The 14,963-nt window shown below is 45.3% G+C and overlaps 1 protein-coding gene across 3 annotated transcripts in view; it reads right to left on the bottom strand.

The window, feature by feature from the left end:
* Nucleotides 1-14,963, bottom strand: part of BACE2 (beta-secretase 2) — a 105,628-nt gene that overhangs the window by 30,221 nt on the left and 60,444 nt on the right. For 2 of the 3 annotated variants that reach the window (XM_065943719.1, XM_065943716.1), the window contains exons 4-7: nucleotides 12,447-12,575; nucleotides 8,617-8,751; nucleotides 6,535-6,636; nucleotides 1,283-1,432 (exon numbers count right to left, since the gene is read on the bottom strand). In XM_065943719.1, coding sequence (XP_065799791.1) covers nucleotides 1,283-1,432; nucleotides 6,535-6,636; nucleotides 8,617-8,751; nucleotides 12,447-12,575 — 516 coding nt within the window. The remainder of the gene's footprint in view (nucleotides 1-1,282; nucleotides 1,433-6,534; nucleotides 6,637-8,616; nucleotides 8,752-12,446; nucleotides 12,576-14,963) is intronic. The other variant, XM_065943718.1, reaches the window with a different exon arrangement.

Below are 14,963 nucleotides of genomic sequence, written 5' to 3'. Positions count from 1 at the left end.
AAAGAAATCAAATGAAGAAAGCAACAGCATAAGCTCAACCCTGAAGATATGATTCCGGGCCAGATGAGTGGACTAGAAAACATGCATTATAAGTTTGCAAGGCAAGCTCACAAGTGGACCATTCTGCTCGGCAGAGGTTCAACAAAGAAGAGTTGTTTGTGTTGGGTCTTAAAGGATGGGAAGAATGTGGATACACAGATGGAGTGGGGCATTTCAGGCAGTCAGTGGGGGAAGCAAAGCGAGGAGATGGAGCAGGCACCCAGTACTGGAGGACAGCCACCAAAAGGGGAAGGAAGGTCAGGGGGGAAGCAGGAAACAGGCTAGAGAACCAGGGTGGGTCCTGTGAGGTCAAGGAAAGCCACAGTGGCGAGTCTCCAGGATCGCAGTGGTGGGGTGGAGAGCTGCAGCTTAGCAAGAGGAATCTGGCAATGGTTTTGGAAGGAAGAGAGGGTGGGGGTGTGTGGAAGGCACTCTGGTGGGTCCTGAGGTGGGAGTGAGAGGGGATGTGAGTGAGGGCTCTGGGGATGGAGAGAGCAGGGACAGGTGAGACGGGGAGGACTGATGCTTAGGATGAAGGAGGAGTCAATGATTTATTGAATATGGAAAAACGCATAGCTTCATCTCTGAGCATCCAGTGTTATTTTCTGTTTATAAATAAAGTGGAACTAAACATATATTAGTGTTATTGGTACTTATTGCAAAAATGTCCTCAATTCTTGACCTTTCCTGGTAGGCACACCCTTGTGATGTGGCCTTGCAGGTCTTCCCACTGGGAATTGGCATCTACACCCTCACCTCGGGAATCTGGGTTGCCCTCGGCCTGGTTTGGGAAACATGGTACAAGAGGAGTCCAGTTCTGGGCCTGGACTTCAGAAGCCCCCGTGTGTTTGCTTTCTGTCTCACAGAATCCTGCTGCCACCCTGTGAGCCAGGATGCTGAGAGACAGTGGTCTTATCTCTTCATCAACCCAGCCACCAGGTATGCAAGTGAGGCCAGCTGAGACCATCCTAAACCGAGGCCAACCTATCCTTGGCCAACCACCAGCTGTCCGGGGACATGTGAGCAAGCCTGCAGAGACCAGCAGGCCTGCCTAGACTCACAAGCAGGAATAAAGGCTCAGTGATGAAAGCTGCTGTGTTTTATGGTTGCTCATTACGTAGCATTATCACAGCAATCGCTACCTAATACAGGTGTGATGCTGAAATGTGTATATTATGCATCAAGTGCTTTACTTTTTCATGTTTCATGTTAAAAAGACAAAAGCACAAATCTACGTTCATACCTGAGGCAGGATAGTTATACGGAATGATCTGCTGGAGTTCTCGTCTCTCAGGTAGATGGAGATTTTCGGGAAATAAGACCAAGGTGTTTCAGAATTCGTCCAGCATGCCAGCTGGGAACCAGTCCAGAAACCTTCAGAGAATTCTGGAATCTAGACAAAACAAGATCACACAACAAACAGTGACAAGTCTGGCACATCAACAGGAAGTAGCTCCCAGCTCTCCTCTTCACCTCGCCAGATGCCCACGGCGATAGACTCTGTTTAATTTGGACAGCAAAGCGGAGACATCAGTCCTCGGGAAGAGTGATGGTGATGACAAAAATCAAAATGATTAAAATTACCCAGGCATGTGGATTATTTACTGATATTAGACCTGCTACAGGCACTTTAGTCCTCAACACCCATATCAGTGCCGTAACAGCTTCCCCTCCACTTTACAGAAGAGGAAACCAATGCTCAGAGAGGTGAAGTGACTCACCCAGGGTCACATTGTAGGAGGCAGTACCCTTAGAAGAGAGATCAGATTTTAAACGTGCTCAAAGCTCCTTTGGTCATCGCCTTCCCTATACATTCCCTGAGCCCAGTAAGTTTCCTCCTGGTACACAGCCCTGTGGGGACCCTCTGCTCTTCTGGAACATCTTTCTTCTCCTCCAGATCTCAACTCCAATGCCACTTTGTCCAGGAAGCCCTCCTTGACTATCCCTGACAGTGCTGGTATCCCACCATGTATCTCTCCTCCTTGGCCTTTCTCTTTATATCAGTTATAATTTTATATTTGTTGGTGTGATTGGTTAACTTCTGTTTCTTGCAGGAGAACCTGATTCCTCTAAGGATACAGGTCTGCTGTCTGCTCCCCCATTTCCTCTCCATAGTCCTAAAACCTGACCCATAGGAAAGACATAGGGAATGCTCTTAGAGGAAAAAAATGAATGACCGAGAACACAGAATGTTCACCGATGCCTCTCATCAGGGGACGGAAGGGTAAAGCCGATCATGCTTGTCCACTAGTTGCTGAATCTGTAAGTTAACTACAAATCACTTCTGAGCCCTCTCACCAGATCCAGTGGTCTCTAAGAGCAGACCTGCTCTGTTCCTGCCAGCTCCCCGAGGGAAGGATTGTGTCAGATGGGTTTCTTTCCACACACCCAGCACATTGCCCTGCTCAGGTCAGTAGCAGAGGTGCCTGTGATGGGGCAGAGCTAAGAGGACACCTGATGGGGGGGACCTAGGAGGGGATGAGACAGGGCTGGAGCTAGGAGGGCATGGGACAGGAGATGTGATGGGGATGTGAGGTGGAGCTAGAAAAGGTTGATTGGAAGGAAGGGGTGTCTGTCAAGGTCCTGGAGGAAGAAGTACATGAGCTAAGTTGAGCAGGAGGTGAGTGTCAGGGCGGGCGGAGCACGGAACCTGTCCCACTGGACACCATGAGGCCATGGAGGCTGGTACTGAGGACAGGAAGGGGCAGCTGGGAGGGACCCACGGGTACCATCAGGCGTTTATCAGAGATCAGTTATCAGGATCACATGAGATGTGATGAAGGCATTCTAGCAGGATTTGTGTAGGTCACTTCTTATTTGACTCTAATCTCCAGGGAGTCAGCCTGGGCTAGACAGAAGCATTTGAAAGTCAGTGACCAATGGGTGGGAAGTGATGGTGTGGCTGTGGGTGGGATCACTTAGGAGAGGGTCCAGGGAGAAGGAAGGGGGTGTAGGACCCACCCTGAGAAACGGGCCAGCAAAGGAGACCCCATGAAGCAGGACACAGGGTGGGGAGAAAGTTCCAAGAGGAGACTGTTGCGGAAGCCGAGAGAACAGGTCAGGCAGGTAAGCGTGGCTGCTATGGAGGTCAAGGAGGACAGCAGCTGAGAAAAACACGGTGCCCCCGGATGAACACACGGCGACACACGGTGAGAGCTGCCTGTCCAGGACCATGCGGGGCAGGAGCCGCCTCCCTCAGGGCGGACAACCGGGAGGAAGGGCCTGCGGTCTCTTCACCCACTGCAGGGCTGATGCGCAAAGTCTCAATGCCTTCATGTATTGGGTTGGCCAAAAAGTCCCAATTTTTTGGTCAACCCAATATTTGTGCATTTTATGAAAGTGAAGTCGGTTTGAAATATGTGTCACCGGGAAGAACCCCCTGCTGGATGAGTTGAGAGGGGGAGGGGCGGTCACCTTGCTGGGTTTCAGGAAGAGTGAAGGGTGGTGGGGCCTGCAGGGGGGGCACAGAGCTCCAATCTCCAGATGAAGAATGAGGCTCGGAGGGGCCAAGTAATCTGCCTAAGGGACACAGTGCAGGAGTGGGTAGGGGACCGCCTCTCTCCAAAGTGGTGCTGGTGAGTCTGGAAGGCTTCTCTGGGGCCAAGCCTTGTGTCCTGGGGGAGAGTCTGGACACTCAGATCAGAGAGTTGGAAGTCAGAAGTCAGTTTACAGAAGGTATCAGCCTGCTGCCGGATTCTGCAGATGGAGAAGCACTGGGCCTGAGCCAACAAGGGCATCACAGCTGAACAGGTGGGGAGCCCAGGTCTCCATCGAACACAAAACTCCCTACCAGGCTCATTTAGAAAACACAGACTAACATATAGCATAGAGAACTGTATTCAATATCTTATAATAACCTATATTGTTGTTCAGTCACTAAGTCACATTTTATTTTTCCAGACCCCATGGATTGCAGCATGCCAGGCTTCCCTGTCCTTCATTATCTCCCAGAGTTGGCTCAAACTCATGTCCATTGAGTCAGTGATGCCATCGAACCATCTCATCCTCTGTTGTCCCCTTCTCCTCCTGCCCTCAATCTTTTCCAGCATCAGGCTCTTTTCTAGTGAGTCAGTTCTTCTCATAAAGTGGCCAAAGTATTGGAGCTTCAGCTTCAGTGTCAGTCCTTCCAATGAATATTCAGAGTTGATTTCCTTTAGGATTGACTGGTTTGGTCTCCTTGTTGTCCAAGGGACTCTAGAATCTGAAAAAGAACCTATCTCTACATATCTATATCTATGTGTATCTGAATTACTTTGTTGTACACTTGAAACAACACAACATTGTGAATTAACTATACTTCAGTAATTAAAAAGAACTACAGACCTACAAACTATTCATTTCTAAAATCCCATCTAAACAACCCAGGCCCAGAGACAGAGCCTGGCATCTGTACAGTATTGACTTCTCTGAAGCCAGCCCTTTGCTTAACTAAGAACGAAAACCCAGGTGAAGAGAGCCGGCTACGATGAACCCCGCAGAGAGAAAGCTCAGGCACATCTCTGGTCTGTGCACTGAGACAGAGAGCATCCCCCCTTGTTGCGCTTTCCCAGCTCAAGACAAACATCCCCCTGGGCCTCTCCTTCCTGATGCAGGCACTGAAACCAGAGGATAATTTTAGATTAGGTAAACAAATTTCGTAATCTCGTTCCTTCCACCTCGCGCTTTTCTTACAAAGTCAGGCACTGCTGAACATATGCTGGGCTGACCTCAGGCATGCGAGCGCCCCTCCGCCACAGCCCCGCTGGTTCTGGCTGAAGTCACGAAATCTGCAGAGGCCCAGGCTGGTCACGGGCTTGCTGGAGTCACATGCTGTGTTCTGCCAGTGAGTCCCTGGGATGTGGGTAAAACCCTTACAGCTCAGAATATTAAATCTGAAGATGCGCATGTTAATTTCACTGAGGACATATTTTACTCTGAAGAAAAGAAGCATATTGCTCTGTATTTCCAGCATGGTCTGGTTTTCAGCCAGTTTCCTAAATTTAAGTCACTAAAAACATTGCCTGCCACTTTTTTTCTGATTCAGCAGATATTAGACAAGATAGAGGTTTGCTCTGGCCTTTCTGTCCACTGTACTCTTGACCTCCCGGTTCACAAAGGACCTCGGTGTTGTTTCTTCTGGTTTTCCCTCTGGGTTCTTTTGATTTGCCTGCTGCATCTCCCACAGCACTTTTATTCAGGCGTTTGAAGTTTTGGTCCAGGACAACCAAAAGCCTGCTCTTTCTTCTCTGTTCCTGCTGCATCACCTGTGACAAAGTAACCGCTGTGCCTCTTCCATCCATCAGTCTCTGGGTTTGGCCACAGCCCAGTGGCGTCGTGGGACTGCCAGCCCCACTGGAGTCAGAACCAGGAGAAAGATTTTTTTTGGTGGCCTTGTAAGAGTGGCCCTGCGTGGACAGATGCTTATGAAGACACCCAAGAAGCTGAGAGAAATATTTATCTTGCATCCAAACAAAAAGCAGTAGCACCATGGTTTAGACATTAAATAGAAGTACTTCTTGACCAAACACCCACTGTGTTACCCTAGACCCTCACAACAAGCCATGATAAGAACACAGAAGCTCTCAGGGGGCACAAAAGAACCCCTTGCCCCACAAGGCACTCAGCTAATTAGTGGCAGAAACTAGATTAAATTCTAGTCCATCTGCCCCCCAAAGCTGTGGTCCTTCCAACCCACAAAGGATGGTCCTTCATGGTCCATGCTAGTGCTCAAACTAATTGAAAGTTGGGGTCACACTGGGATGATGTTAACAGGCCCTCAAGGCGTGTTGTCCTTTACCAGGATTTTAACGGTATTTCAAAGCATGGCCATAAAATAATTATTACATTGGTGGATTGACCTTTGTCTTCTGTGAATCATACTTTGTTACAGAAGTAGGAGTTAAAAATCCCAGCATAGCTTGGAAGGAGGCCAAAAATGGAGCATAATTTTTGGTTTGTTGAAAAAGCTACAAACACATTCCTGGTTTACTATTTAATGTGTTACCAAGTGGTTTATTTTTCCTTAGTTTAAAAAAGTACCATAGCAACTACATCCTTATTTGAAATACTGAAAAGCATTGCCTCTTTAGATCCAAGACCTCTGAGATTAAAATGAAGGAACTATTTGCTGGTTAATATCAAAGAATAAATTGGGAATCCCCAGTAGTGCAGTGGTAAAGAATCCGCCTGCAATGCAGGAGATGCGGGTTCGATACCTGGGTTGGGAAGATCCCCTGGAGAAGGAAATGGCAACCCACTCCAGTATTCTTGCCTGGGAAATCCCATGGACAGAGGAGCCTGGTAGGCTACATTCCATGGGGTTGCAAGAGTTGGACATGACTTAGAGACCAAACACCACCACCATCCACGAATAACATCATGAACTTAAGAAATAATCATTAAAACAACCCTCCAAACCCTTGGATGGGAATTGTTAGAATACACGGTGGTACTCCCCAGTATGTGGTCCCGACCTGGCGTGACCTCCAAGACTCATCAAACATTCTGGGGACTCACCAGAGATGTGCGGGCCACAGCCTCCACCACGGCGTCAAACACCTTCTGGGGCAGGCGCAGCAGCGTGGTGCCACTGTCCACGATGGCCTTGTCCGCATTGTACTAGAACAGGGGATGTGGGTGGGGAGAAGGCGCGTGAGCAGCAGGGCAGCCACGTCAATGCACGGTCCAGCCTGCCATCACCCTGCTTCTGGTACACACACATTCAGTAGTCATGGTACCTCCTTGGAGGCTACAATTCATTTCATATTCTCAGAACTTGGGAACCAAGAACTTCCTCACCCAGTGTTCTCACTACAGATAAAGAAACTGAGGCCAGAAAAGGGCAGTGATATCACCAAAATCAACAGCTTAATTCAGGATTCTTCTGTTATTCAGCAGTGGCTGGATCCTGTAAAGGATCACCACCCTTCCCGCCCGCACCCCCACCCCCACTCCCCCCCCACCCCCCCACCAAAGAGGAAAGACCCATTTGTCTTTAGAGGTTGAAATGAAACACTAAATTTTATTTATGTAAATCATGCAAAATCAACTCTCTATTACTCCATTAGCAGAGAAAGAGGAGGAAGGACGGTTTTTCAACAGACACTCCATATTTCATTTAGAATGGAACCAAAGCCCCATTCAATAAGATAATCTTACAACACAGAGGCATTGCCAGCCCTGCCCCCACCTCTATCATTCATTATGTGGCCAAGGGGGAAGGTGGAGGTCAGTGGGCCAAGACCAAAGAAGTCACCCAGCCTCTAGGGACATAACTGGATGAGCAAGGCTGCCACATGATGGAGTGAGCCATGGGCAATTTAATCCTCCTGTTTCCACGGCAAATCCCTGAGTCATATGATCAAATACACCAATCAGGTCAAAAGAAAGTAAGGATTTGTTTAGGTAGCAGGTGGGAGGAGTGAAGCATTTTGAGAAACTGAAATACAGCAACTGATTCATATTCTTTTCAAGTGTAAAACTAATTTCAATTTAGAAAAACTCTAAATACAGTTTTGTTTGTTCACAAAATTATCATGCCTGTGTGTGTAAGAAAAGCAAGACTGTATACTGAAATGTTGGAGTAGGATGATCTCACTTTTATTTTTTTCTCTGTTGTGGCAAAAGGTGGCAGATTGGGAAAAGGGGCAGGAGAGAATGAAGACTATGAGAATCAAACCTCCAAAGGTGCTTATACTTTCCAATACACACACACACACGGAGTTTGTACTTTATTTTAGGCCAGCCCATCAGATTCTACCATTGGATTCTTCAGTGGCAAGTGCCTTTTGACAATAAACAGATTTGTAGACTTAGGACAGAAACACCATCCCAGGGGACTGGACCATTGCTTTATCAAGCTTTGATTGTTTCTGCAGAGGCATCTCTATATATACTCATGGTGCAATGTGATGGTTAAAGTGAAAGGCAATGATGACAGGTATGAATACAATCAATGCTGATGAAATGCTGGTGGTTTTTAAAAACAATTCTGAAAATGTTGGAGATCATCACAATCATGTCATTATGTGCCACAAATAAGCCAAAATGCAATGAGAGGTGTGAACGAGGTTAATGAGAGATGTGGTTTCCCAGCTCTGCCTCCTTTTAGCACCATCAGCCACCCACATCTTTAGATCATAATGTTTCTTCGAATGAGAACTGTGTACTGGGGGGGAAATGGGAGATTAGTTCTTGATGGAGGATAAAGCTGATGATGTATTTCTGGTTTCATTTTGCTTATTTTTAGTCCCCTTTTACTCTGATAAAAACCCTGCTTATTTTACTCTCTTGAACAGAGTTCAGGGACCATCAAGCCTGGATGATGTGGTTCTATATAACTTTTTTCACTCATCATTTTATGCTAATTCCTCTTTTTCAAGAGGAGGAATTCAAGGGAAGCAATTAGAGGGAGGGTCATTGATATAAAATTACCTACAACAAGGCCCTGTAACTTTTATTGTCATGAGCTTTTGATTTATTTTGCAGTGTAACGCACAGTCTGATTTCATATTCAGGTCCTACCTGAATTAAATATGCAAATTTAGTGGCCCAGGCACATGCAGACAAGGAGACACACGAGATAAAGAGTGGAAATACCTCTCTGCAGTCCAGATTAAGGCTCTGGCCTCCAATTTCCAATTTTAGAATTTCTATCTGATAATACCACTCTTCCTTAATAGGGGTGTACCAGATGTCTCCTTTGTACAAAGTTGGTTCAATTCCACCTAGGACCTGGGAAGGAAAACATTTACATATTTAAGAGAAAAAAATATACAGGCATATAACAAAGTTACACAGAGAAGCGTGCTTTTTTGCTTTTTAAATTTATTTTTTTATTGGAGGAAAACTGTTTTGCCAATGTGGTGTTGGTTTCTGCTGTACAAAAAGGCAAATCAGCCATAATTATACATATATCACCTCCCTCTTGAACCTCCTTCCCCTCACCCTACCCCATCCCTGCAGGTCATGGCAGAACGCCAGGCTGGCCCCCTGTGTTATATAGCAACGTCCCACCAGCTCTCCATCTTACACATGATAGTGTATACATGTTGATGCTACTTTTTCCATTCATTCCACCCTCTCCTTTCCTGTGTCCACAAATCCATGCTCTACATCTGTGCCTTCACTCCTTCCCCACAACTACGTTCATCACTACTATTTTTTAGGTTCCATATATATGTGTTAACATACAGTACTTGTTTTCTGATGAGAAGCATGCTTTTATAAGGCAAAACTTCACTGGAATCAGTACTTCCAACTTAACAGGATGTTATAAACAAATGCATAGGCCTGGAAATTAAACAAGGAACATTCTGGGGCCATGTGTTGGAAGAGCAGAGACTTTGATGTCCCACTCTAATCAGGATGCTTTGATAATTTCTCTTATGTAGAGGAAATGCATACAGTTCCAGCTTTCTGATACTGAGATCCTCCCCAACCCCATCCCAGCTGTGGGCAAAGAAATGCAATAAAATGGTTAACCACACAGACTGACAAAATTTAGTTCTGCAGAAGACGAAGGATGACTTCCTGTCCCACATATTTGCATGGAAAGAGGAACAAAAGAGCTTCTCTAATCAAAACTTCATTTTGGAAATCTGTATAACATCACCCCTTTCCTCTGAAAAGGTGGTAAAAAAAAAAAAAAAACAGGTAAAAGAAGTGTGAGGCTGTTTCTCGCAGCCAGAGAGCAAAGGAGTCAGCGTCACCGCCCTGGGGGCCCTTCATGTACATCCTCCCCATTGTCTTCTCTTGTAGACGTCTGGGTGCAGGCCCATCAGGGAGACACTTGGGATATGGCATGTTCCCAGCATTGATTCTGTTTAACTATGTGTGTGTGTGTATGTGTGTAGGTATGTGTACATCTGTGCATGTATTTGTATCTATGCACGTGCAAGTACATATTATGTAAATCTCTGTGTAACTGCATATAGTGTGTGCATGCATGCATGTGTGTATGTATACACAAGTATGTGTGTATATGTTCATATTCATGTGTATATATTTGTGTGTACATGTGTGTGTGCACATGTGTAGCACACATGTATACGATGTATGTTTATGTGGTGTGTATATGTGTGTGTACATGTGCGCGCACCTGTGTGCATGTGTATATATATGTGCATTGTGTGCATGCGCATGTGTGTAAGTATGTATCAGTTCAGTTCAGTTGCTCCATCATATCCAACGCTTTATGACCCCATGGATTGCAGCACGCCAGGCTTCCCTGTCCATCACCAACTCCCAGAGCTTACTCAAACTCATGTCCATCAAGTCGGTGATGCCATCAAACCATCTCATCCTCAGTCATCCCCTTCTCCTGCCTTCAGTCTTTCCCAGTATCAGGGTCTTTTCCAGTGAGTAGGTTCTTCACATCAGATGGCCAAAGTATTGGAGTTTCAGCTTCAGCATCAGTCCTTCCAATGAATATTCAGGACTGATTTCCTTTAGGATGGACTGGTTGAAACTCCTTGCAGTCCAATGGACTCTCAAGAGTCTTCTCCAACACCACAGTTCAAAAGCATCAATTCTTCGGTGCTCAGCTTTCTTTATGGTCCAACTCTCACATCCATACATGACTACTGGAAAAACCATAGCTTTGAGTAGACAGACCTTTGTTGGAAAAGTAATGTCTCTGCTTTTTAATATGTTCTCTAGGTTGGTCATAGCTTTTTTCCAAACAGCAAATGTCTTTTAATTTCATGGCTGAAGTCACCATTTGCAGTGATTTTGGAGCCCAAGAAAATAAAGTCTGACACTCTTTCCATTGTTTCCCCATCTATTTGACATGAACTATGGAACTAGATGTCATGACCTTAGTTTTTTGAATGTTGAGTTTTAAGCCAGCATTTTCACTCTCCTCTTTCACTTTCATCAAGAGGCTTTTTAGTTCTTTTTCGCTTTCTGCCATAAGGGTGGTATCATCTGCATATCTGAGGTTATTGATATTTCTCCCAGCAATCTTGATTCCAGCTTGTGCTTCATCCAGTCCAGCATTTCACATGATGTATTCTGCATATATACTAAATAAGCAGGGTGACAACATACAGCCTTGAGGTATTCCTTTCCCAATTTGGAACCAGTCTGTTGTTCCATGTTCAGTTCTAACTGTTGCTTCTTGACCTGCATACATATTTCTCAGGAGGCAGGTAAGGTAGTCTGATATTCCTATCTCTTGAAGAATATTCCAGTTTGTTGTGATCCACACAGTCAAAGGCTTTGGCGTAGTCAATAAAGCAGAAGTGGATGTTTTTCTGGAACTCTCTTGCTTTTTTGATGATCCAATGAATGTTGGCAATTTGATCTCTCGTTCCTCTGCCTTTTCTAAATCCAGCTTGAACATCTTGAAGTTCATGGTTCAGGTACTGTTGAAGCCTCACTTGGAGAATTTTGAGCATTACTTTGCTAGCGTGTGAAATGAGTGCAATTGTGCGGTAGTCTGAGCATTCACTGGGACTGGAATGAAAGGTTATTGAAATGACCTTTTCCAGTCTTGTAGTCACTGCTGAGTTTTCCAGCTTTGCTGGTATATTGAGTGCATCCCTTTAACAGCATCATCTTTTAGGATTTGAAATAGCTCAGCTGGAATTCCATTACCTACAATAGCTTTGTTTGTAGTGATGCTTCCTATGGCCCATTTGAATGGGTATTCTAGAGCCAGGATATCTGGTTATCGGTTATGGTTATTCATGGTTATTCATTATGGTTATTCATGAAGATCTTTTTTGTATAGTTCTTACATGTATTCTTGCCACCTTTCCTTAATATCTTCTGCTTCTGTTAGGTCCATACTCTTTCTGTCCTTTTTTGTGCCCATCTTTGCATGAAATGTTCCTTTGATATCTCTGATTTTCTTTAAGAGATCTCGTCTTTCCCATTCTATGTTTTCTTCTATTTCTTTGTATTGATCACTTAGGGAGACTTTTTTTTATCTCTCTATGCTCTTCTTCGGAACTGAAGATGGGTATAGTGTATGTATAAGATGTGTAACATGTGTGTATATGCATGTGTATGTACTCCTGTGCATAAGATGCTCCTGTTTCTCCAACAAATTTATGAAATCCCAGGCCCCACTCCCCAGAGCACAGCCGAACTACTACCCTGCCCCACAGGTCCTTATATGCCCCTCCCTCCAACACCCAACAAAATCAGTCACCTTTCAAAGGAACATTAAAAAAAAAAAAGCTTTAAAGGAATTTGGGGAAGCAGTGAAAATCATTTTATTATATAGCAGGATGCTTAGGAAAGATTAAAAATTACCTAATTTGATCCATTTTTAAGGCTATAAAACAAGGATTATCAAAACCTTTACAGCACCTATGTATCTCTATGTATCTAATATTTCTATCAGAGTCTTAATAAAGCAGGAAAAACAGCCCCACTGGTTTGTGATTTTTTCCCCCCCTTTAAGACTAAAAGATACCCACAAGACTACCTCCGTTGGTACCAGATCCAGCTACTGGCAGTCCGGCTCCACACATCTGCATGGAGAACACGTTGGGGATTTTTGCTTGTGCCACGAGGGAATCAAAGAAGGTCTCCAGAGAACTTGAAGGCTGCAGGAGGGGCAGGGAAACAAGGCAGCTGATTAAGGACTCCAGGGTAGACAAGGGGTCACCCTGTGCAGGGGCCAGGCATGGTGTACAACATGGTATTTCTTTCTATTTAATATTTTCAAGGTTAAGAAATAAACAAGCTCATGATTAAGTCCACTAATTCGGAAGCCTCCAACAGAACTCCCTGTGACTTGGTATTTTTCCTTTTGGGGCAGTGACTCTGTTGGCAAGATAAGATAGTATTTCCTGAAGCTGTGAAGTGGCTGCCCCATTTATCATCTGACCACCTCGTGAGGCCAGCGTGAGAAGATGCAGAAATGGGTTACCTAGGTAGGTGGTGGAGTCTAATCTTAGACATTTCGGAGTAAGGAAAGAACAGGGTCTCCAGGAGCTGCCTTTGCAGCTTCAGAAAAAGTTTTTTTCCTACCCCTTTCAGTCACAGTCGTCCATCATGCAAATGACAGGTGCCTGACCCAAGAGAACAGTTCACATCCCTGACCCCTGGGAGGAGGCTTAGCTCTGCAGGCTGCCTGCTGAACTCTGGTGACCAGAAAAGGAACAATGCTGCTGTTGCAATCAGAAAAGGAAAGATGCTATTGTCCTGCAGTTTAAAAGCCCATTATTCCTCATTGCTATATGTCAGTAACATCCTCTGGGCCTCCTTACATGTAACCATGCCTTTGGAGAACAACCTCATTTCTCTAGAACTGAAAAGGAAGGATGCTCTGTGAACAGGTCTTAGCTGCGGAAGTGGGGGAGGCGGGTTATAGGTGCTGGTGGTGAGGAAAGAATGTCATAGATCCATGTTTCCATTTCGGCTTTGACAACTGGGAGAGATTAGAGTTTGTGACTATGAATGGTTTGTTCTTGATGAAAACTCAACAATTGTAGCAGCTTAGGTGCTGCAGGCATCTTCTGGCCATCCACAGTAAATATAGGGAAGGATTATTTATAATCTGTAGGAACTGAAACTCTAATTCTGGAGGCAGTGAGAGCAGTGTGATCAGAGAGAAACCTTCCTATTTGTTTAGCTCCTTCCTATCTGGCCTCCTATCGCTTCTTTCCCAGCCTCTGTGGACTCTGGCAGAATTTGGCACAATCCCTCTGTGTAACCGTAGCCTAAACACTTTGTGTTTGGGTCAAGGAAGGAGACAAAGCCCCCTCTAGAAACCAGGTTGGGTCTGGTGATGACCCAGCCTGTGTTTGCCTTCGTGAGAAGCAGCCAGGTAAACACTGCCTGGAATTGAATCCTGGCTCCACCCCTGACCTGCAAACTTTTTGACTTGTCTCTTTTTGTTTCCTTATCTGTAAAATGGGGATCACAGTTACATTCCAGAGCTCTTCTGGGGCTTAAGTGGGTCAGTACATACAGAGTGCTTGGAAAAGTGCCTGGTACATGGGACAGGATCTATTATTATTGCACCAAGTCATTCTTCGGCAGGACTTAGGATCCCTTTATGTATCCCTTTTAAACCTTTAAGGTTTAGAAGCACACAGTTGCCCAGGACCAGCTGAGAACCTGATTCAGCAGGTTGAGACCCTGCAGGTGGCCATAACCACATCTTTGGTGGGGGAGCAAACAGCAACAGCTGGGGACCGGCCCACTCTGACACCCTCAGTGGGTGCTCACGGAGTCTATTTCAGAAATGCCTTTGGGCCACCAACCCAGACCGCCCTGCCAGTCCTATTTCTAGCCATGTTCCACTTCCTGTAAATCCTGCTTTGGTCTCCCCTAACCTAGGAACATAAAGCGAATTGTTGGGCATCTTGGAATCTCATAGACGAAAAGATAAAAGGTCTTGTGGGGAGTCTGGACGTCCAAAAAAACCCGAAGCAGTCTATTCTCAAGGAAGTTTCATGTATTATTAATTCCAGATCATTTAGCTTTAAGCTACCATCTCCCAAATAACCAGCATCAAATCAATCATACATCTTTTATTTTTGAAGTCACAAGAAGAAACATGTGGTCAGTTGTCAGTGAAAAGTATTTAGAAATGGAAGCTGTTACAAGTCTGGGAACTCACATTAAACTTTTCCTATGGTTGTTGTTGTTTAGTTGCTAAGTTATATCCGACACTTTGTGATCCCGTAGACTATAGCCTGCCAGGCTCCTCTGTCTGTGGGATTTCCAGGCAAGAATACTGGAGTGGGTTGCTTCTCTAGGGAATCTTCCAGACCCAGGAATTGAACCCACATCTCTTGCATTTCAGGCAGATTCTTTACTGCTGAGCTGCCTGGAAAGCCCTATGGTTCTGAGCTCTAAAATCCATCTGGGCTCTTCAGACAGGGCTCTGTGCTCTGACAGTCCTCGGCAAGGGGTAAACCTCTCTGACCCTCCGTCCACACATAACTAACGTGAGCCTATGAAGTCTGCCTTCTGGGGAAGAC

This window comes from Muntiacus reevesi, chromosome 8 (genome assembly GCF_963930625.1).
Source record: "Muntiacus reevesi chromosome 8, mMunRee1.1, whole genome shotgun sequence".
Lineage (NCBI taxonomy): Eukaryota > Metazoa > Chordata > Mammalia > Artiodactyla > Cervidae > Muntiacus > Muntiacus reevesi.
Note: the sequence above shows the minus strand (reverse complement) of the source record. Positions and strands in the feature narration are given on the sequence as shown.